At 43.8% G+C, this 23,629-nt stretch overlaps 1 protein-coding gene and 1 long non-coding RNA gene across 3 annotated transcripts in view; one reads left to right on the top strand and one right to left on the bottom strand.

Moving 5' to 3' along the window:
• Positions 1-4,010: 4,010 nt before the first annotated feature.
• Positions 4,011-5,813, bottom strand: LOC308472260. Its single transcript, XR_013983373.1, has 2 exons — positions 5,623-5,813; positions 4,011-4,289 (listed from the first exon to the last, which is right to left on the bottom strand). It is a non-coding gene; the product is annotated as an uncharacterized lncRNA (long non-coding RNA).
• A 162-nt stretch (positions 5,814-5,975) lies between these two features.
• The window catches only part of CFAP100 (cilia and flagella associated protein 100), a 28,978-nt gene continuing 11,324 nt past the window's right edge, over positions 5,976-23,629 (top strand). Inside the window, exons 1-12 of one of the 2 annotated variants that reach the window (XM_080996922.1) lie at positions 5,976-6,146; positions 6,990-7,123; positions 9,166-9,318; positions 9,740-9,814; positions 11,692-11,798; positions 13,488-13,680; positions 14,740-14,807; positions 15,837-16,000; positions 18,037-18,117; positions 19,084-19,250; positions 20,479-20,659; positions 21,337-21,397. In XM_080996922.1, the coding sequence (XP_080853048.1) occupies positions 9,252-9,318; positions 9,740-9,814; positions 11,692-11,798; positions 13,488-13,680; positions 14,740-14,807; positions 15,837-16,000; positions 18,037-18,117; positions 19,084-19,250; positions 20,479-20,659; positions 21,337-21,397 (1,164 nt within the window). In that variant the 5' untranslated portion in view covers positions 5,976-6,146; positions 6,990-7,123; positions 9,166-9,251. The remainder of the gene's footprint in view (positions 6,147-6,989; positions 7,124-9,165; positions 9,319-9,739; positions 9,815-11,691; positions 11,799-13,487; positions 13,681-14,739; positions 14,808-15,836; positions 16,001-18,036; positions 18,118-19,083; positions 19,251-20,478; positions 20,660-21,336; positions 21,398-23,629) is intronic. The other variant, XM_080996921.1, reaches the window with a different exon arrangement.

The following is a 23,629-nucleotide window of genomic DNA, read 5'->3' on the forward strand; positions in this document are numbered from 1 at the left end:
CAGATGCAACTGATAGACTACATGGAATTAGCTGAAATGACCGGCAGAATTCGTGACCTGGGAGAAGAGAGGAATGAGGAGGATTGGAAGAAATTTAAGAACTATTTACAAAAGCATTGTAATTTGAGTGAATGCTAAATAAGATGCTAGATTAAAATAACTGAGCACCACTAAATTTAGAAGTTTTTAAGAAAATAAGTAAGATTGTGAAAATTTAGCTCCTTTCGAGAATTATAAGATTATGAAATATAGAAGGGATATAAGAATTTAAATAAGATGATAAATTGCTGACAAAATGTTACAACGATGAAAGTGGGAGCGGGAGATGTGAGGAAGTCCAAAGAAAATGTGAAACTATGTTAAGACAAATGTTATATTGTTTATTATGTTTACTTTTATTGTAAAACCCAATAAATTGCTTTAAAAAAAAAAAAAAGACGCAGCAGAAGCAGCCCTAGCCTGGCCTCACTGAACCCCCTTGAAGCTTACGAAGAGTTCACTCTTATGTGGACTCAGTGCAGTCAGGAGCCTGGGCTGTGATCAGCAGCATCCTTGTCCATTTAGGTCCCCAAAATTCTGTAAATTAGGTTCCAGCCCAGAATAGCCTGGCCTGGCCTGAACCCCACCAGAGTCCAAGTGCCCTGTGTAACCTCTAGAGAGGACAATCGAGCATAGGAGCGTGCAGTTAGTAGCCCTTTCAGCCCAGTTCTCTCTCTGTTTATTTTTAACTGCTGAAAAATCGCTGGAAGAAAATAAACACCCAGAGTGTTCATTGGAAGAGATGCGGTAATTCACTGACAACCATCTCAAGCTCACACTCTCTACCCTACCAGCTTAGTGGCTGTTCTATACACAGAAAAGAGAGGAGAGGAGTTCTGTTCTATTCCAGGTATACAAGCGGGAGTTTGCAACAAGCAGCTGCTTTGTGGAGTGCTCCTGAACAGATTTTTTTTAGCCAGACATGCCTTTTTCTAGAATACTCCATTCCGTCCCTAATAGCCGTGATGGCTGTGCACTGTTATCCACTGCCAGAGGCAGTAATGCATGCCAGATTTAGGGCAGTGCCGGCACTTCCCCTGCACAGGGTGCTGAGCTGAGGGGACACAAAATAATAAAACCTATAAGGGTACCTACTGAGAAGAAAGCCATTGTACCAAAAGGAATTATTGTGAGAATGAGAAACATGGGGGGGGGCAGGCACCAAATTTTGTCCTCATTCAGGTTGCCATATTACCAAAGTCCACCACCCGTGCAGTAATTTTTCTGAATACCAGTTGCTGGAAGCCACAGGAGGGGAGAAGGCTCTTGTGGTCAGATCCTGCTCGTGGGTTTCCTACAAGCATCAATGCTGGAATAATAATAATACCTTTATTGTCAATGTACAACCTGTGTACAATGAAATTGACCAAGCCTAACCGAGCCTCCCACCCTCCCCACCCAAGCACTCAGTCTCATTGCACTCTGTGTGCTTATCGCACAACACATCACCTCACAAGTCAGTTGCGCTATGTTATTTTCCATTCAACAGCCTAACGGCCCACGGATAGAAACTATTTTTTAGCCTGTTGGTACGGCCGATTATACTTCTGTATCTCCTGCCCAAGGGTAGAAGATTAAAGAGGTGCTGGCCGGGGTGTGAGTCATCCCTGAGAATTTTTCTTGCTCTCCTAAGGCAATGATCCCTTGCGATGTCATCTAGCGGACTCAAGGGACAGCCCATGAGATCATGGGCTGTATTCACCACCCTCTGTAGAGACTTTATGTCCATGGCCAAGCATATGGAATGCTGGAGAGCCACTGCCAGTCGGTTTAGAGTCCAGGCATGGCCAAACTTGGCCCTCCAGCTGTTTGGGGACTACATTTCCCATCATCCCTGACCACTGGTCCTGTTAGCTAGGGATGATGGGAGTTGTAGTCCCAAAACATCTGGAGGGCTGAGTTTGGCCATGCCTGCTTTAGACAATAGTGAGCAGCAGCTCTCCAGGATTTCAGGTAGGAATCTCTCCCACCTCTACCTGCCGATGTGTGGGATCGAATCTGCAACCTTCTGCTTGCAGGGCAGATGCTCCCACACTGAGCTCTGGCCCTTCCCCGTGAACCAGAAGTCAAAAGCCTGCGATGGACTCCCTACATGACTAAGTATATCACCAGGAAGGGTGCTTCTAGCAGGGCCACATGCCACTTCTCTGTGGTGACATGAAGCAGGACCTTTCATGTAGCAGCACAATGCTGTCCCACACAAGCTTTCAGGATTTTGGTGCCTGTTGAATGTATTATTTTTTTTAATCCCAGCAGGCCTTGCCATCGTTTTTATTCCACCTGACTTGGTCACTGTTCATTTTGGAACAGTAGAAAGTTAGTGAAAGAGTTTTTTTATCTGATGGTGATATTGCATTGTATTGACATTCTTTTTAATACAAAGCTATTAAGACGTTTTCTAAACCAATGATTGAATATAGAGCTGCCTCATCATGCAGAAACTCAATCCAGGGTAACTAAGCTGTGGCCCTCCAGAGGCGGCTGGACTCCCAACTCCTTCAGCCCCGGCCAGCATAGCCAATGGTAGGAAATTATGGGAGCTGTAGTCCAGTAATACTGGGAGCGCCACAATTTAGCAACCCTAATCTAAATCTTTCAATGTCCACACACACAAAACAAAACACCGAGCTAATGTCCTCTCCGCCTCTCTCTTTCCTCATCTCTCTCCTTTTCTCTCTCTCTCTCTCTCTCTGCTAAGAGGAGACTACATCCCAACATCAGATGACATCCTGTGGCAGATTTGGGCAGTGCACTTGTTAGAAGTGGAACAGCTTTTCTGAAATCCACTGAGGGAGGTTTCCGCAACAAAACAGCAAGGTCCCTTCCTGTATCACACACCCCTATTGACATTTCAGGAACAAAGTTTAGGAAGCTGCCAGAAAATGACTTTGGACCAAGGACAGGCATCGTTTTTGGTGCTTACTGAAGACTTTTCTCTCCCAACGAGACTTTTAAGTGGGCATCTTTCTCAGTCTGCATCTATACTAGAATTGTTTTTAGATTTTAAAAAATTGTTTAGTTTTGTGTGTTTGCTGCCCTGGGCTCCTTCAAGAGGAAAGGTGGGATATTATTTTTAATGATGATTAAGCTGTCCAAAGGGTCAGATGTCAGTATGAGATACACCCACGTCACCAGAGTTTTCCTATGGTTTTTATGCACTTATTATATTTTTGTTAAGCTTATCTGATGTTATAAATATGTGCACATTTGGTCAGTTTGCTTGCCCACCCTTCAATATTGCCCTGGCCCCTGCCTTATGCACACATTGGGGGTAAATCTTTATTTAAATAAACATTCCTAATTTGACCCTTAAAGATATTTCAGACTTTATTGCCCTATCAAAGGACTGAGGTCACTGAAGATTTATTCCCATGTTATGATAAATGGTTTATTTATACATATATAGCATACCTGGAGGTTTCACAGTTTGAACCCATTCCAACAAATACTGCTACCCCATTATGTTTCAGAGGCAGCACGCAGCGCCTCCTTCAGACCTCCCAGAAAATCCTACAGTTCTGACCTTGTTCTCAAACCGTCTCAAGTGTTAACTACCAACTGCCTCCTTTGTTCATATCTTCTATAGACCAAATTAGGACATTCCTTAGGATGGAGAGCAAAGGGGCATCCCATTCAGACATTTCCTGGCCATGGATGCAGTCCATCAATAATCTTCATAACAGAAGAGAATTTATCAGGCTAACCATGTGACCAGTTTGGCCATTTTAGCAGTCTTGTCTTAAACACACAAGAATCACTGGATGAGAAGGGAGCCTGGGAGTCATTTAAATCTACCCCCAAACCCATAACAATATTGTGTTGGCCTTGTTTTTTAAAGCTAAGATTCCCAACAATCTTCATCAGATTTCAGAGCTTCCATCATCTATCAGGAACTGCAGATTTATATTCTCCTCCTCCTCCTTCAATTCCTAGTCCTCTTGAGTTTCAACATTTTTAAAGCATTTCCTACATTTATAGGATCATTATTTTTTATTGTTATTTCTGCATTGGAAACCCTCACCATGACAAAGTAGTGATGTATGTGCACTTGGATGAATTTCTTTAATTCTCACTGATGAATGCCACGGGACTTCTGTGCAGCCTAAACAGATGTTTGGTGTGCTGTTGTTTTCAGAGTTCCACAATCAGCCTCCTTTCTCTCCTTGCTTGTTCCATTCACTCGTTTCACAGTTTGCTGGCTCCAGTATCTGAGTAACCAGCAATTACAGGAAGCGATGCCTCTGTGAAAACTAAATGGAAGTTTAGAGTTTTGTTTTGATTTTTCAAAGAACAAATTGTGCCATTTATTTTATACCATACTGAGGCTTCTGTAGGGTCCACAAAATCATCTGGAACATTATTGGCATATGACAGGAAGTGTTTTTTTGAAAAGCTCAGTCACCAGCCTCTGCAATATGAAGGGGGAGGAATGCGGGGCTAGGAATAAATAACAAGGACTTGGGGCTTCAAATACACAGAGCTGTACCCAACTCTCTAGCAGCACAGCCAGACTTCTGTTTCCTCTCCTCAGTCACACCCCAAATTTGTTCCAGAGAGTCCCCCAACTCTCTAAAGCTGAATTTGACAGCACACAGGAGAGGGGCTGGAAGGGACAGGAAAGTCATCGCCAACATGTGCATGGGTATCTGCTGCACCACTGAATATGGCTCACAATTACTGCCTTGAACTTGAGCCCTTTCTTTGTGCCATTTATTGCAGGACTTCAAAGGTACAGGATCCCTGGATGGTTGTTGTTGTTGTTGTTTAGTCGTTTAGTCGTGTCTGACTCTTCGTGACCCCATGGACCAGAGCATGCCAGGCACTCCTGTCTTCCACTGCCTCCTGCAGTTTGGTCAAACTCATGCTGGTAGCTTGGACAACACTGTCCAACCATCTTCTCCTCTCTTCTCATGAGGTGGCCAAAGTATTGGAGCCTCAGCTTCGCGATCTGTCCTTCCAGTGAGCACCTGAGATCGTGAAGCTGAGGCTCCAATACTTTGGCCACCTCATGAGAAGAGAAGACTCCCTGGAAAAGACCCTGATGTTGGGGAAGACTGAGGGCACAAGGAGAAGGGGACGACAGAGGATGAGATGGTTGGACAGTGTTCTTGAAACTACCAGCATGAGTTTGACCAAACTGCGGGAGGCAGTGGAAGACAGAAGTGCCTGGAGTGCTCTGGTCCATGGAGTCACGAAGAGTCGGGCACAACTAAACGACAACAACAACAACTATGCTATATGGTAATTTATGGACCTAATAGGTATCTAAAACCATTTGCACGTGGAGAATGTAGGCACCCTATATATAGAAATGAGCAAACCAGTGATATTTTAGGGAGCAGGCCAGCAGGCGGGGCCCATTACTTACATCAAAGTAGCCTACACAACACAGAACACTGTTGCTGTATGTAGGTTTTATTTCTTTTTTATCTTATATTTTGGAAATGTACACCCATTTTTTCCCCTTTAAATTTTTTGGGGGGCCCCAAGAGAGTGGGGCTCTAAGCTATAGACTGTTTAGCTTATAAGTAAATCCGGCAATCACTGCATCTTCTGGGGCCCCCGATTTCACAGGTTACTTACCTATTGCGTAAAAAGGTAGCTTTGTTTTGTCTAGCCTGCGTCTACCGCCCCTCTCAATTCACTGAATGACACACACAGAGGCCGAGTTCTAGTATTACCAGCTTATTATTATAACAAAAAAGGGGCTGTTATAATTCGAAGCAAGGAAAGCCTGCCTCTCCACTGCTGCGCCCCTCTGCGCAGTGCCCTACCCAGGTTGGCCAACCATCCCTCCGGAACGACGCGGCGCTTCTTCCTTTTATGACGTCAGCATCTCCCGGCAACGGGAGAGAATGGTTGCCTTGGCGACGTAAACAATATAGGAGAACAATGGCAAAGGCAGAACGTCGAGACACCAAATCGTGTCTCTGGTGCAGAAGTGCAGCTGCGCTTGAACGCAGGTGGCCGAAGGGGCTTTCCAGACGCCGAGGATTCTTGCTTGCAGTTAAATGAAGCGTTTAAATGGGGCACATCTGAACTTTGTTTTCCTTCCTTGTATTTTTCAGTTACGGTGTTGTTTTTCTCGTCACAACTGAGAATTCAGGGTGAGCTATGTGCTTTGTTAAACCTTATATGCATTGGTGAGAGATAGGTCTCTGAGTTGTCTGAAAGCAGGGAAGTCGACAGGCTAAATAGATGTTTTTTAGGGGAGAATTACTGTGACTTTCGTGGAAGCATACCATATCCTCAAAAGAAACTAAACTCTTGTGAACTTTACTCAGCGGTAGCATTACACAGGCACACACATCCGCAAATATTTAAAGTTGAAGATCCAGCTGCCTGTGGAATAAGTTTCCCTTCCAAAATATTTACATCTATGGTCATTCATCTGCCTCTTAAATTCCCATCAGGGGGTTTAAAAATATTTCCAGTGTTTTCTCAGCCCAGTTGCTGTTTTTGCTCTTGACAGCTGATTTATATATTTGTACTTTTAAGGACAATCTGCTCATTCAAAGCACCAATATTTTAATGTTTATGTTGTGTGTGTGTAACCTTTCTGAGGGAGGGAGAAATTATAGACCTCGGGGGTTCAGGTTGCTCTTGACATTTGTCAGTTTGGCATCTAGAAGTCAATGCAGTCTATTTTGTTTCTTAAGATTTTTACATTGTAACCTGGGATCAGCTTTTGGGAAAGAGCAGGCTATACTGAATAAACATCTTTAATTTCTCTGCTCTGCAACTGGTTAAATATAATTAGTTTGCTTTTTTAAAAGGAAGTTAGTAGGCTGTGACTGTATACGGATTTAACTTGCCAGAAAAGCTGCGCCCTATGCACATTTACTTAGCAGTATGCCCTAAGTGACATTTGTGGAGAAGGGCTGTAGCTCAATGGTAGATTAAATCCTTTACCTGTAGAAAATCCCCAATTCTATCTTCTGCATTTCCAGGTAGGGCTGCGAATATCCCTCGCCTGAAAACCTAGAGAGCTGCTGCCAGTCACTGTCAACCATACTGAACTAGCTGGATCAATTTTCTCACTCAGCATAAGGCAGCTACTATGATCACATGCCCCATTGAAAGAGTGGGTTTATTTCTGTGTAAACAAAGATCATGCAGTGTGTCCCATTGAGCACAGTGGGACTTCCTTCCCTGTAAACCTGTTTTGGATTGTGTGCTGTATGAAATCTCACAATGCTACTGTTCCTTAAGTAGTTATTATCTTAAAGAATTACCTCAAAGTATTATAATATGCAAAGCTAGTCTTGAAAATTAAGACTATCCCACAAATTATAGGATTGGTTCTATCAGATGTAGTGATTTACTTGTGGTTCAGGTCCTGCAAAGACTTTATGTACATTTCGTCAGGAACTTTGTTCCATTTCTCTGACTTAACTTGAATCATTTCAAATAGCTTGGAAAGATAAGACCTGTTGCTGTAGGAGTATGTAAGTTTCACCCCCATAATATTTTAGTTCACTTTTGGTACACAGATATCAGTACAATATAAAACAGTGCATAATGCATCCATGGGCATAGCCGGAGGGGGCAGCTGCCCCCTTGGATCAAGTAAAACAATAGAAATACTTATCTAACTGAACAATTATGTTGGTTCTGCACTCCAACAAAGTTCTGTCCCCACCACAACAAAAATCCTGGCTACGCCCATGAGTGCATCACAAACAAACAGAAGTTAAGGGCATTGGTCATACTGTAGTATTGAAAGAAGTACGGAGGCTTTTTGCATGTGATTTTTCATTATGAAGGACCGTTCCTAAATGTTTCATTGGAAGTGCTTGTATAAACTAAATATTTGCATATTGTAGTAATAATTAATCGCCAGGAAGAATAATTGCCTCAGCTGAAACAAATTGCAATTTTACATATTTGGGAGGGAAAATTGTACCTTCTCTGCTTCTTTGAGATGGGAAAACTTCTTAATGGGAAACTTTTCCCTCAATCGCAAAATTCTGGGGTCCTCCTGTTTATTCAGTTGAGTGGGGCCCTGGACTTTGGCTCTGATGGCACAAATGACTATGTGGTGGTCCCTTCAACAAGGCTGGGGAATCACTGCCTAATGAACATGACCATCCATGGCCCCACCTAACCTTTGAAACCAAATCTCTGATGCAGTGCACCAGGCCCTTTTAAGTTTGCCATTAAGATGTCTAAAACGATTATTAGGCTTTTTGTGATTAATGTTTTTGGGTGCTTCCAGACAGTCACTATTTTCGGGTGGGATTCAGTCACATACAGTGGTACCTCAGGATACATACGTTTCAGGTTACAGACTCCGCTAACCCAGAAATAGTACCTCGGGTTAAGAACTTTGCTTCAGGATGAGAACAGAAATCATGCTCCGGCGGAGCAGCAGCAGCAGGAGGCCCCATTAGCTAAAGTGGTGCTTCAGGTTAAGAACAGTTTCAGGTTAAGAACGGACCTCCGGAACAAATTAAGTACTTAACCCGAGGTACCACTGTATCTGCAAATTCAGGCTGCACAATTGTAGTTGTTTGGGAGGTCTTGAGCAACAAACCCACTTCCCTAAAAGATCAGACATGTTGAAAAAGAGAAGCAATGAGGAAATGCACAGAAATATGAGGGATAATACATGCTTCCACGCAATGCCATCTAACTTCCCCACATTCATTATCCGAATGAATGCTCCTTAAATAGCCAATGCCATTTAATCTCCCTGCAAACTAATTAGGGTGAATGTTCAATAAGCAGATTATCTGGAAGTGCTCTTGTGTAAGTTATGTACCTTTAAAGCACATTAAAAAACATTTTCTCGCTCAAAAAACTGGGCACTAAAGTTTGTAAAGGGTTGTTGTTGTTCATTTCATTTCTGGACCGCTTTATATTTTTAAAAAGGCTGCTTGGAATTGCAATTCTCTGAGAGGTAAGCTGCAGTGGTCAGAGTTCTTTGATGTGGGAAAAATGTGCTTTGAATAAGCTTTAAATGCATAGTGTGCACACAGCCTCAGTAGTAGTTTTTACTTGTCCCTCTGAATATTTATATATCAATTTTATTTTATTTTCCTACAGAGACTGAGCAACATAGGTGCAGTTGGCTCTTCCCCACTCGCCTGGTGCATCAATTCTGTTTTTCTGCTTATGTTCTAGGAAGTGAACGCAGCATACGGTTTGGGGGAAGCCAACGTCCAGTGTAAACCTTACCCTGTATTTTATTAAGGCAGAACGTCGCCAACATGTCTGTAGTCTCTTTTGCTCGTTCAGATACATCTCTGAATGCAGAGAGCTCTGAAGCAACTTACAGTAAGTTTTCTCTTTCTTTCTCACCACTTTAGTTAACTGGCTTGGTCCGTTTGGTTTGAAAACTCATGTCGTAATCTGAGGAGCTTCTGAAGAATACAGAAATCTCCAGGACGTGGACATTTGTGGGATATATATTTTTATATGTCTGTACATTTTGCCTCATATCTAAGGTTCTATCAAGGCTTACTTAAAAAAAAAGAGACGGAATAGAAAGTAAGCTGGAAATCTGGGGCACTAAATAAAGCCCACAGGGACTTGGTTGGCCATTCCTGATCTGAACAGTCCTCATGGTGCAGGTCCTATCACTTGAGCATTAGTTCCAAAATGTGAAGCATTACCCTCGCTTCCTGAAACCTCAAGTCTTTTTTCCAACTCCTGAGATATCCATGACTAAGAGTGGGATTGATTCTTATTGTTCCAGGAGAAAGACTGACATCTCGGCAAGTTGGGGATGTGTTTACCATTCCCTCAGTTCAGTCAGGTGAATCAAAACTAGGTAAGACAGTCTTGCAGATTTTTACTATTTCTGTTTTATAATTGCATATATGTTCCAGTTTTCCTCTTAAATTGTTCAAGCTGACCCTTCTACCTTTTATCCCAGGGAACTCTGGGAACTGTAGCTCTGGGAGGTGGACATAAGGGTCTACTAAGAACTCTTAGCACCCTTAACAAACTACAGCTCCCAGAGTTCTTTGCAGGAAGCCATGGCCATTTAAAGTAACACCACAGTGCTTTAAATGCATGGTGTGAGTGTGACCTTTGACTACACAACCTGAATCCCACCTGCAAAATGGAGACAAGTCCAGAAGCAGCCTGGAGAGAAAGAGAGAGTGAAGGTGGAGATACCCTAATGCAGGGGTCTCCAACCTCAAGTAGGCTGCAATCTACTATTCAGCATTAAAAACTGGCAGTGATCTACCACACTCTCCCATTGTCATTGGGGGCAAGGAGTAAGGTGTTGGTGGCCAGAAAAAAAAACCCTTTCTTTCCTTAGCACGGATTCACAGTCGATTCCATCACTGCCTTCTGTGTATTGCCCAAATGGAGGCGACAGCTGATTAAGCCACAGGTCGCTCAGTATGGAGGAGGAAGGAAAGGCCTCATACCGAATGTAGAACATGGCACCCTGCACCCCAATTTCCTTTGCTCTCAAGGGGGAATGCTGCACCCTCTCCCCGCCACACGAGTGTGGTCCTGCAGCCCCCAGCGAGGGCCGCCCAGCCAAAGGCGGCCTCCTTAGCAGAGTGAAGTGAGAGAGGCATGTGCTCCAGAGCTCATGGGACCGCAAGCGAAGGCACAAGTCTGGCCTGGGAGGGCGGAGTGCAGACCGACTCCAGCTACAAAAGCAGAGGCTATTGAACATGGATATTATTGTTGTATCTTTGGTCTTAGATCTTATGATTTATGTGGAAATTGTTTCCATTTGGTTGTGTACTTTTTGATATGTTTTATTTATTGTTTAGGACTTATGTTTGTAATTATGTAAATCTTGTCATGTTGTAAACTGCCTTGAGCATGGTCCAGCTATGGAATGGTGGCATACAAAGAAAATGATGATGATGAAGAAGAAGTCTCTCCCTCCTGCAGCTGCCTTGCAAGTCCCATTCAGCCCGCCGGCTCATGGGACCACAGAAGTGGAGCCGCAGCTTGTTCCCTCCCACAGCCTAGCCCCGGCTGCGAGGGAGGAGCAAAGGCTGCCTGGCCATATTGTGATCAATGGAAACCCATTCAAGGATCGATCTGTTGATCCCAATCGACGCCTTGGACATGTCTGCCCTAATTCATCGCCATCAGCATGTCTGATGTGGTCCCAAATTGCACTGGACTTGAGGACAGTCAGGATCAATCTCATTCTGGCCTGCAAAGAAAGCTTAGGCACCAACTTTGCAGCAAATATAAAGCAAAACAAGAACAATACTCAGTTGCCCTAAAAGGGATGATGGGAATTGTAGTTCCAAAACAGCTGGAGGGCCAAGTTTGGCCATGCCTGCAAAGAGCCATTAATAATTTTGCGTTTTTTGTGTTCTTTTTGTGTGTGTGTTTTTTTAAAAAGATGAATCTTCATCAGATGGGGAGAAACAAAACTTGTGAAGGGGGGAAAATACTTTGTTTTTATATGCTACATGCATATAAAATACAAATATTAGAATGCTGTATGTGAGAGAAAGGGGAGGGAAGTCTCTTCTCAGGTGATATTCGTATATTTTTTTAAGTTGCCATTTTAAAATAAAATCTGTGTTGGGGTGCCATCCATCTGTGGTAGCTATCCACACATGCAGATCACCAATTAGCATCGTGCAAACTTTTTTCCCCTGAAGGGCAGCTGTTCCCCCCACCCCACTCCCCTCGCTTATAACTTCCTGTTTCTTGCAGCTTCTAGTCGTGCCACAGACTTTCAGTTAGACAAGAACCCGTTTAAAATCCCTTCAGATATCGATATCTTCTTGCTGCGAGACAGGCAGAAGGAAAAGGCAAGAGCGGTATGTACCAATCACACGAGGTTCCTGGAGGAAATCTTTCTTGACCACAAGCAGTGTAGCATTATTGTTATTGTTTATTACATTTCTGTCTTGCCCAGGGCAGCAAGGAGCAAAGCAATACATTTTAAAAAAATTAAAATACATTAATACAATTATAGATCATAGGGTCAGGAAACATGTTGCGGGAACAGTGTGTGCACATGCTGCGATTTTGCAGATATCCAGGGAAATCTCTAAAATGAGGCTCTGAGCTCCTTGGAAAGTGAGCTGGAAACAAATGTTATAAATAAAAAGTGCTCATAAAAATACAGAAAAGAGCAATCCAACTGATCAAATTCTTTTCTTTTTTTTAGGGCAGATAAAATAAAGTACCTCTCTGTGCAGTACAAAATTAGATTCTAGAATATGCTGCCCTAAAATGTAGCGATAGCCACTCATTTAAAGTACTTTTTAAAATGGCATTAGCTGAATTCATCAAGGATAAATCTCTCATCAATTAGCCATGAGAGCCAAGTAGAACCTCCATGTTCAAAAGCAGTATACCTCAGAATACCCAGTATGTTGGGGAGAAACTATGGGAGAGGGCTGTTTCCGAATCTGGAAGTCAACAGCGCTGAGGTAGCCTGAAGTGCTGGTCTTGGGACTAGAAGCTCAGCGCTGAGTTCTGAGATCATCTTTGGGCTTGCTGGGTGACTTTAGGAGATGGACTGTGGCTCTGTGTCTTGGATGCAAAAGATCTCAAGGTTTGACGCCCAGAATCTCCAGGTAGGACTAGAAAGACCCTGGCAATCTGCTGCCATTCAGTGCTGACAATATTCTGGCTCATTATAAGACAGCTTCCCACGTCGCTATGACTTTGCAAGTAGAACTATATCGGTGTCAAGGCACATGAGAATCCATATGAGCCATCACTTCTGGGACATCTTTCCCCCTTTACATTGTCACAATCAGCTCAGGCTTGAGTCCACAACCAATTTATGCTGTTCTGGACATTCCTTTTCCCCCATAAATAGTTTTAAATTTAATTTTAAAAGTATAAAATTATAACAATATCAAATACATACTCAGATTTAGAGATTTCTATGAATCTCCAGACTTCCCACCACCCCCTCCGTGGGTTTTATTGTCATCATTTACAACTGCGTATTATTTCATCATCCATATTTTAGGTCTATCCATATTATCCAAAGTCTTTGGTACATTACCAGTGGTGTTAAAATCCTGCTAGTTTTCATTTGTTTACAGTGGTCTCTTAGATAAATTATAAATCTTTCCCGTTCTTTCTTGAAACTTTTGTCTTCTTGGTTCCTGAACTTTCCAGTCAGTATTGCCATTTTGTCAAACTCCAACAGCTTAATTTGCCATTGTTCTTCTTCTTTCCATCTCTGGGCTAACAGCATCCGTTAGGCGGTCATTGCATACATAATGTCTTTTCTGTTCCTTTGGAATCTCGGTATCTACAATTCCTAATAAAATTTGCTGTCTGGACATTCCTAACCAAAATAGGTGTTGGCTGTTAGAGGTTGGGCAGTCAGATCTGATTTTTGCAGAGGGTCCATTCATACCCTAGTCCCCCTAGTTGGTCACCATTGGCCACCACCACCCATTCAATACATATATATTTGAAGCAATCTTGGAGGTTACTGAAAACTGGATGGAGCAATAAGCCTACCCCCTTTTTACCTTTAGGAGCGAGAGCGAAGGAAGACTTTGAAGGTTCACGAGAAGATGACCTGCTCCACCCTGCAAGGTGCCAAACAATCTGGCTTCAAGAAAGAAATCCAAATGGAAGAGGAAGCGGAAGACAAAGAGTTGGCTGCAGAAGCAGAGCGCCTCAAAGCTCTCCGAGAAAGCATCTCTTGGAAGATAGCAGTCACTAAAGGTAGGGATCTTTACAGAAAGCATCCAGATCAGGACACAACCAAGAGACTGACGGCAATTTGAGTGACAGAACACACACGGCTTCAGCCTCCAGGCTCAGTTGCTGCCACATCTCCAGTAACAAAAGACATCAGTCAAAAACAACCCATGATGTGCGATTGCGTACATGTTTTTCCAGTATGTTTCATTTTTCAAACCGAAAGCAGCCATAGGATGTTGCAGTCTTTAGTAAAGGAGTGCCCCAGGGTTTGGGCGTGCATACACACATGTGCTTGACCCTTTCCCTTCCAGCTTTTCTTCCATTCAGAATTGTGGGCACCTGCTTCCACAGAGAGAAAAGCAACAGTGGGTTAGGGGGCAGACGCTCTATGGGGGAAATATCCGTGAAGCTCAGGGGTGAGGAGCCTTTGTTTTAATTCCGAGGGCCACATTCCTTTCTGGGCAACCTTTGGGGGGCCGCATGAGGGTGGGCAGGGCTAGATGTCAAAGCAGGCAGAATGCTGAATGTATGTTTAATCCAGGAATCCCCAACCTGCGGCCCTCCAGATGTTTTGGCCTACAGCTCCCGTGATCCCTAGCTAACAGGACCAGTGGTCAGGGATGATAGGAATTGTAGTCCAAAACATCTGGAGGGCCCAAGGTTGGGGGTGCCGGGTTTAATGTTTACACAGCAAGCTGATTTAAATGGGTACTTACCCACAACCCTCTCTGTCCTCCATCCAGAAAAGAAAGAAGCAGGTTCAGAGTTCAAGGGCATATTCCCAACGAGGCAAAAATGCTCATGGAGGTTGTGAAGCTGCGCCAGTGAGGGGTGTAGCCTTGGGAAAGTCTCAAAGGCCAAATCTAGAGGCCAGGGCCCGAGTTCCTCCACCCCTGATGTAGCTGGTTGTAGACTCTTAGTTGCAAGGACATCTCAACTTCTTGGGGAATTGTTACTGATTCTTGAAACTCTCTGAACACAGCTTTTTTGCACATGGTCTGCCTCCGCTTCGCAGCTGCTTGTTCTGTCTCTACTTTGCACAATTGTCTCTCTCCCTCCTGCCTTTCTTTCTTTTTCTAGACCAGGTCGTCGAAAGAGAGACCATGCACGACTACATCAATCAGAAACGGCAGATGTTTTTGCTGCAGGTATATGGCTTCAGTTTGGGTGGAATTTGATTCTGAGCCAGTGGAGGGCAGCAGTCAAAGCAATGGGCTTGCCTGGGGACAGCTGGCTTCAGGTCCCTGCTCAGTCATGGCGCTCAGTGAGTGGACCTGGGCATGCCACTGTTTCCAACTTTAGAATGTTGTGAAGGTATAATGGAGGGAGACTACATACATCTTTAGAGGAGGAACAGCTGGTTACAGTTGTGATCATACACGTTCTTACTAGCTTTCTTCCTGCAGGGAGACTTTCATGTGAGAATAGAGTTAGATATAGTGGCTACTTCTGGCATCTTATAGTAGTACAATCCTGAAAGGACTGTACTGTGTGCTTATTTAATTAGCTAGGGTTGCCATGCATCCGGAATTTCCCGGACATATCCAGAATACTGCAGTTGGAAGTAGTATCTGGATGGAAATCGCAAAACAAAAAAATGTCTGGGGAAATCCTGACATATGGCAACCACTGTTGGAGGAATAGGGGTGCGGGGGGATACGTCCGCTCTGGATGCCATCGCGGGGGGGGGGGTGACATTTGATTTATTTTGCATGTATATGCCGCCTTTATCTTCCAAGAATTTCAAGGCCGTGTATATGGTTCTCCTCCTTCCCATTTCATCCTCACAACAACCCTGTGAGGTAAGTTAGGCTAAGAGATGGTGACTCACCCAAAGTCACCCAGTGAGCTTCATGCCTAAGTGGTGTTTTGAACCCTATCCTATGCCATTATCTGCTGTTCCCTATGACCTCTCCTTTGCAGGCCACAGACAGAACTGATCCAGCTCTAGGAAGCAATTATTTTACCTTGAAGAAAATGTATTTGATTGGGACTCAGTAGACGAGGTATAGACTATGGACTCCCTACGGAGATAATGCAATGTTTTTGCATTGTATTTCTTTTCATAAGCAACTTTAAAGGGTTGCTGAGCTGAGTCAAGAATTGTAACAAACACAATTCAGCAAGTCTCCAGTGTGGGCCAGTAATTTTTCTCTTCTTTTTGGCCTAAATTCCAGTATGCTGTAACGGTAAAGAAAGATGAGATCCAGAAGCTGGAAAACTTGGCCATTGAAGAAGAAGCAAAGCTGGAAAGAGCCGAGGAAGACCTTGAGAAGGATGCTGCCATGTTTGATGAGTTCCTGAAGGAGAATGATAGGAATTCTGCACAAGCCTTGAAAATGTAATGCTGGAATTTGGACTCCATACTGTCACATTAGATTTTGTGTGTGTGTGTGTGTGTGTGTGTGTTTTCCAATATACCCACAGTGTTTCCCTCCCCAGAATAATATGAGAGAATGGTGGGAATCAAATTGGGATTTAGAAATTGAGGAAGACGCGTGGAATGGACTGTGGATCAAAGCCCCGTATAAATCTATTCCGGCATTGACAAGAGAAAGAGCCCTCAAAATTGCACATGGCTGGTATTTAACACCTAGATATCTAGCTTGTATAAAACCCAGCTGCTCTCCTATGTGTTGGAGAGGGTGTCCCACTATTGGGACATACAGAAATATGTGGTGGGAGTGTTCAAAAATAGAAAAATTCTGGGGAAATGTCTTTGCAGAGATATCTTTGATTACATGGCAGACAGTTCCTATCTCTCCAGGACTGGCATTGCTTAATTTGTACAGTCAGGACTCACCAAGAATTAGAAATAAATATATTATAATCCATTTACTGACCGCGGGAAGAACGACCATAGCCAGAACATGGAAAACATTGCAATGTTGACCATGGATAAGTGGTATGAAGCGGTCTGGTAGACAGCTTTGTTGGAAAATCTAACATGGAAACTGCAGGTAGAAAGAGGCTAAAAGAAAAACTCCTACACAGTAGGGGACAATTTTATTGAACACACAGTTAGTGAGGCACATGGGGGGGTAGTGTTTGGGGTGGGTAACATAGTTTGGAATACTTGAAGTATACATTTTAACCTTTCAAATCGTTGCAGATATAATGTATTCCTTCCTTTCAATGAGATTGGAGCACATGGTGTGTTGTTTTATGGTTTTTAAGATCATGAGAATGTTTGAAATATATGCTGTGACAAATCAACTATTTTTAAATGGAAACAAGAAACCAAAAACCAGGGACTAAACTCCACATCAAGACTGAAGATGCCTGGAAAGGTGCATGTGGGTGGGATTTTAAAAGGCCCCACATATCCTGCCAATGACTGCACACTCAAAGGCAGCACAAGTTTATTATGGACTCAGTCCTGCTCATGCCTGCACGTTTTTCCACAGTGTCCACATGACAGCATTCTCTTTTTTTTTTTAATAATTTTTATTAAGGTTTCAATAAAAAGTTAAACAGAAAAAACATAAAAAAGAAATACACAAATACACAATACATAATCCCAAAAAGAGAAGAAAAACACAGAAAACAGAAAACAAAAAAAGAAACAGAACAATTAAAAACAATATCACCTTTTCATTTCTGTTTTTGAATTTACTTATTTTCTGGACTTCCTCATACCTCCCTCTTTTGTATTCCAGTCCAAATTGTTTATCCAGCAATTTCTTTTCCACTTTTTTAATCCCAGTCTTTAATCTTAGTGTAATATAGCATTAAAATTTTACCTCTTAAGTACCAAATTTCCCTTTCCTTTAATTTATTTAATCCTAATCTTTAATCTTAGTCTATCTATAACTTTATCCTGTACAGCTGGAAACCACTTATTTTCAATCCAACATCACTCTAACATTCTTTAATTTTGCAGTGTTTCTGTATGTAGTCTTTGAATTTCTTCCAATCTTCCTCCATCGCCTCTTCTCCCTGGTCGCGGATTCTGCCAGTCATTTCCGCCAGTTCCATATAGTCCACACATGACAGCATTCTCATCCAGCTGCCACCCCATTCCCACCCTACTCCACAATTTAATCCAGATTTACAATGCCCATTTATCAGACTTCCTGTGGAAAGTAAATCTGGATTAAATGGAGAATATGGGGTGGCATTCTGAAGATGCAACTGCAAACTTACATACATGAGGAGTGCTGAGTCCAGATAAGGCTGCCATGTGGAAGAGCCCTGTATGGACAAGGCTGAGCTGGGAGGTCACAGAGGCAAGGAAGCTGGAAGAAGCTTCTCCCTCTGTCTCTCTCTGAGCAGCTGCATCTGGCTTTTCAGGGAGAAAGACCTTTAGTCCCACTGCTTGCGTCATCCCCTGCTGCTGTTCTTCAGGTAACTGTTGTTTTGATGCCTTTTTCTTAGCGCCGAAAAGGAAACCAAAGCCAAGCTTGAAAAGATCATTGAGATCCGAGAACTGACTGCGCAAATGATGAACATCCAAAGGTCAGAATTGTTTGGAAAATATTTGGAATTATTGTCAGTTATAGTATTTTTTTGTAATACCCCAGAGGCTATTTCTCCAATCCTGCAAAGAGATCTGCACTGGTTGCTGATTTGCTACCAGGCCAAAGTGTTACTGTCACTATATGTACTTGGGGACCCTCTTACCTGTGCCTTGCCCTCTCAACCACTACAGTCTGTGGAACTGGTACCACATAATACCCATTCCACATTTGTGAGAAATCAACTTTTGACATGACACGAGGCAGACAATAATTTGATTAATCTGAAAAACTTGATTTAGGGAGAGGTTTGTTCCCCCACATTTATACGCGGGAGGTCCAACTCTGGCTGTTCCACAGCTTTCCCTGTTGGGAAACAGCAGCAGTGTGGTGTAACAGTCTTCTTTTGAGGTAGAAAGTTTAGTAGTTGCTGGAATGAAGCAGACCCCTCTGTGGCTTTGCCTCTGCCAAGAGACAAAATACATGGGTTGAAATGGTCCAACCCTGGAAGCTTTTCCTCTGGGCAGCGGTGGAGCGAGCCGATTGGGTGCCTGGGGCGGGACGCATGCCCTGTGCCCAGGGGCAGGGCCAGCCATTCATGGGGTTGGGGCCAGCCGCCCACAGGGCAGGGCGAGCTGGGGCAGGACATTCCACGGGGCCTCTGAGGAGACTGCCTGCCTCCTCCCACTAGCTGCCCTACAGCTGAGGGGGAGGCAGAAGGAGGACTGTTTGGGGCAGCATGGAGCCCGTGGGCGCCCAAGCCACTGCGTCACTCCCAGGAGAGACGCGTGGCTCAGATGCGCTGCAGGCCCTGCGGTGAGTGCCGCTCACCATTTTGTCACCCCCCTCAGCGGTGACACCCAGGGCAGCCCACCCCCCCTTCCTCCGCCCCTGCCTCTGGGCAGAGAAGACTGCAAATGACTCTGTTCACGGTGACTGGAACCTGATGGAACTTCTCCTCCTCTAGCGAGATCGCCAGGTTTGAAGACACTATGCAGGAGTATGTAGTATTCAAGGACTTCCTCTTCCAGCTGTCCCCCAAAGAGTGGCGCGAGGAATATGAAAGAAAGCGAATGAAGGACAAAGAAAAAACGGTGAAAATTGTACCTGACAAAGATTTCGCACCTTCTAAAAGTAAGAGCTCCCAGCAAAGGACTGTCCATTGTTTGGGTCCATGTGCACCTCCCATTTTATGGTTGTTTATGACAGATTAGCATAAAGGAATTGGGGAATAAGGAAAATAATCAAGCCAAGGCTAGATACTTCTCTGCTTTACTTTGAGGGGGTTCTTATTTTATCCTGGCAGTTTTAAATTGGTAACACTTCCTTTTCTAATTAAATACTAAATGCTGCATTTTAGCTGTCTGAAAGCCTTTTGTTAGAGCCCAATATTGTCAGGAGAAGCACCGCTGATTTCAATGGTGCTTTCCCCCAGCTTTTTCTGCAGAGAATTTCATAAATGATACATGGTTGATTAAGGACGTGGAAGCAGCTCTCCTGATCCCATGCTATCCACAAGACCACCCTTTGCTAGTCTGCTGTCCTTATATGGTCAGATGATCCTAATAAATTTGGTATTATTTGGTACTCTTCTTGTGGGCGTGGCTGTGGGAGCTCTCTTGCTGAGCTCCTGTACTTCAACATTTACCACCACTGCACATAGCAGAACAAGGAGGATTTCACAGCAGACTGAAACCAGTAAAGGAGAGTAGATTTGCTGTCCAGGGGGAGGCAATTTCACAGTCTGGGTGCCACAACTGGTGAGGCCCTGGCAGGGCTGGTGTGTACATTGAACAACAGGGACATGGGTGGTACTGTGGTCTAAACCACTGAGCCTCTTGGGCTTGCCGATTGGAAGGTCGGCGGTTCGAATCCGCACGATAGGGTGAGCTCCCATTGCTCAGTCCCAGCTCCTGCCAATCTAGCAATTCAGAAGTAAGCCAGTGCAAGTAGATAAATAGGTACTGCTGTGGCAGGAAGGTAAACAGCATTTCCGTGCGCTCTGGTTTCCGTCACGGTGTTCAGTTGCGCCAGAAGCGGTTTAGTCATGCTGGCCACATGTCCCAGAAAGCTGTCTGTGGACAAATACCGGCTCCCTTGGCCTGAAGTGAGATGAGCGCTGCAACTCCATAGTCACCTTTGACTGGACTTAACCATCAAGGGGTCCTTTACTTTTACCTTTACCTACATAAAAGCTCTCTCATGACACACCATTAGGCTCACCTACCTGTCAGAAAGTCCTGTGAACTGTAGGGGTAAAATATGTATACACCTCTACTCAGAAGGAATCCCCATTGAGTTCAATTGCATGAAATGTATTTGTCTGTATAACTTAAGGCGCATTTTCCCTTCTCCTGCTCAGGCCGGGATTGGCAGCAAAGGAGGAAAAGCCGATCACTGCCAAAGCATTCCAGTTTTGACCTGTCTGGAATAGATTTGAGCTCCTCCAGGACTCAAAGCCAAGTTTTTGCTAGAAAGGACTCTCTTAGGCTCAGCCAGGTGTCTTCAAGGCAGAACCTCAGATCCCAGCTTGGCAAAAGATCGTAAGTGCAAAAGGGGAAGGAATTATAAAGGCAACATCATTGGCCCACATACAATCATGCCTGTGATTTAAAAAAGAAATTAAAAAATAAAGCTCAGTCTGGAGGCCCTGCCCAGAGGTGCCAGGTTGGCAACTCTTGGTGAAGTGATGAGGCTGGTAAAAAGTGGCACACAGGACAAAAGAGAACTTCTGTAGTGACAAAATAGCTAAGGGATCTAACCAATTTACTCTACAATCCTACACTCACTTACCTGTAAGTCTAATTGAACTTAATGAGACTTACTTTTGAGTAAACTAGTATAGGCTTGCAGTTAATTGTGACACAGTAGAACCTCGACTTACGTTACCCTCGGGTAACGTAAACTTTGGGTTGTGAAAGCGGCAAACCCGGAAGTATTTTTCTGGGTTTCGCCTCTCGCACATGCGCAGAAGCGCTCTACCGCCGTGCATGCACAGAAGTGGGATGTGGCTGGACCTCTGGAACGGATCCTGCCCGCAACCGTAGGTACCACTGTATTTTGTTTTCATTGTGTGCTTTATTTTCCGCTGTTATCGCTTGCCACAAGCTCTTGAAAGGGGCAGGGCTAGAAACTGATTTCTATTGTATTTTTAAATCTCAAGTTATCCATTGTTATGGTCACTTTGTGCAAGCATCTAACTTAGAAATAACCTTTGCAGGAGCATTGCAGGAGACAGGGAAACTCCAGAGACTCCGTCTGATGACGATGACGATGACGAGGTTAGTAACCTTGAATCCAACATATTGAACGTATTCCTTTTGATTTACAAAATGGGGGTTTGCTGCTTGTGGTTCGTTTGGCTTACTCAAAAGTAAGTCTCATTAAGCTCAGTTAGACTTACTCACAGGTAAGTGAGCGTAGGATTGTAGTGTAAATTAATTAGAGCCCTGAACTATTTTGTCCTTGAGCTAAATAAAGCCTAGCAAGACTAAATAAGGCATAATACTACAGTTTGTATTACTTGGTAAAGAGTTTAGCACAGTAAAGCATAAGGTTACCAAGCAAGACCCCTGTGGTTGCTAGGAGTCCCTTGGACAACAATGGACACGGCCTCTGACAGCCCGGGGGCAGCATCGCAGGTCTGAGTTTCAGGGTCTGAGCTTCTGGGTTGAAGCTTTTCCAGCTCTATGACATCTGGGGCTCCTTTCTTATACAGTGGTACCTCAGGTTACAGACGCTTCAGGTTACAGACTCCACTAACCCAGAAATAGTACCTCGGGTTAAGAACTTTGCTTCAGGATGAGAACAGAAATCGCGCGGCGGTGGTGTGGCAGCAGTGAGGCCCCGTTAGCTAAAGTGGTGCTTCAGGTTAAGAACAGTTTCAGGTTAAGAACGGACCTCCGGAATGAATTAAGTTCTTAACCCGAGGTACCACTGTACTGTATAGTGTTACACTGTCTAATTGGTGTCTTCATATCCACATGCATACCCTCCAACATTTTGTGGCAAAAATTCGGGGCATCTCCCCCCCACCCATCCCCATATCCGTCGTTCTCCCCTCCCTGCCACTGACCCCTTCCTTGCTCCCTCTCTTTCCCCCTCCTTCCCTCTCCTCTCTTCGGCTTCCTGCTCATGAGACGCAGCATGGCCGGGTGCAGCCTCCCGGAAGCTCACCCTACCCACCCCATGCTGTACCGGGAGATGGAGCCCGCACCACATTGAGAGACACAGCGCAGCCTGGAGTAGCCTCTGGGGAAATTGGAGCATCCCGGATTGGTGTCAGAAGCCAGGGCAGCTTCTGTTAATTCAGGATGTCCCAATTAAATCGGGACACTTGAGGGATCTGCATGTGGCTTAGACACCACTGGCATTAACATTCCTTAACTATCCTGATGACCCTGGCAGGAAAGCAGCAGTGTGAGAAATGGACCCGGCCTATTTTAAAAGGATATCCAGCCGGCTGGTCAGTTTCTCATTTTGATCCTCCCTTTTAGCCCGCCACTCGTTTCTGCTAATTAAATGCTGACTACAGTCATACCTCAGGTTACAGCCACTTCAGGTTGCGTTTTTTCAGGTTACGGACCGCCGAAACCTGGAAGTACCGGAACGGGTTACTTCCGGGTTTCAGCAGTCGTGCGCGCGCGCGCAGAAGCGCCGAATCGCAACCCGCACGTGTGCAGACACGGGTTGCAAATGTGCATCCTGCATGGATCACATTCGCAACCCGAGCGTCCACTGTACAATGAAACTGTTAAGTTGTGGGCGAACATATCAGACGACACAGCGATTCTTCCAAAGCTGTTTTTTATTTGTTTGTTTTTTAAAAATAATTTTTATTAAGGTTTCAATCAAAAATTGAACAGAAAAAACATAAAAAAAATACACAAATACACGATACAAATCCCAGAAAGAAATAAAAAAACACGAAAAGCAAGAAACAACAATAAAAAAAGAAACATAACAATTAAAAACAATATCACTTTTCCATTTCCGTTTTTGAATTTACTTATTTTCTGGACTTCCTCATACCTCCCTCTTTTGTATTCCAATCCAAATTGTTTGTCCAGCAATTTCTTTTCCACTTTTTTAATCCCAATCTTTAATTTTAATATAATTTATAACACTTAAACTTCTTTAATCCTAATCTTTAATCTTAATGTAATATAACATTAAAATTTTACCTCTTAAGTACCAAATTTCCATTTCCTTAAACATCTTTAATCCTAATCTTTAATCTTAGTCTATCAATAACTTTAACCTGTACAGCTGGAAACCACTTATTTTCGATCCAACATCACTCTAACATTCTTTAATTTTGCAATGTTTCTGAAGATAATCTTTGAATTTCTTCCAATCTTCCTCCACCAACTCTTCTCCCTGGTCACGGATTCTACCAGTCATTTCCGCCAGTTCCATATAGTCCATCAGTTTCATCTGCCATTCCTCCAGCGTGGGAAGTTCTTGTGTCTTCCAATACTTTGCGATGAGTATTCTTGCTGCTGTTGTTGCAT

Source organism: Podarcis pityusensis (genome assembly GCF_964106645.2).
Source record: "Podarcis pityusensis genome assembly, chromosome: 2".
Classification (NCBI taxonomy): domain Eukaryota; kingdom Metazoa; phylum Chordata; class Lepidosauria; order Squamata; family Lacertidae; genus Podarcis; species Podarcis pityusensis.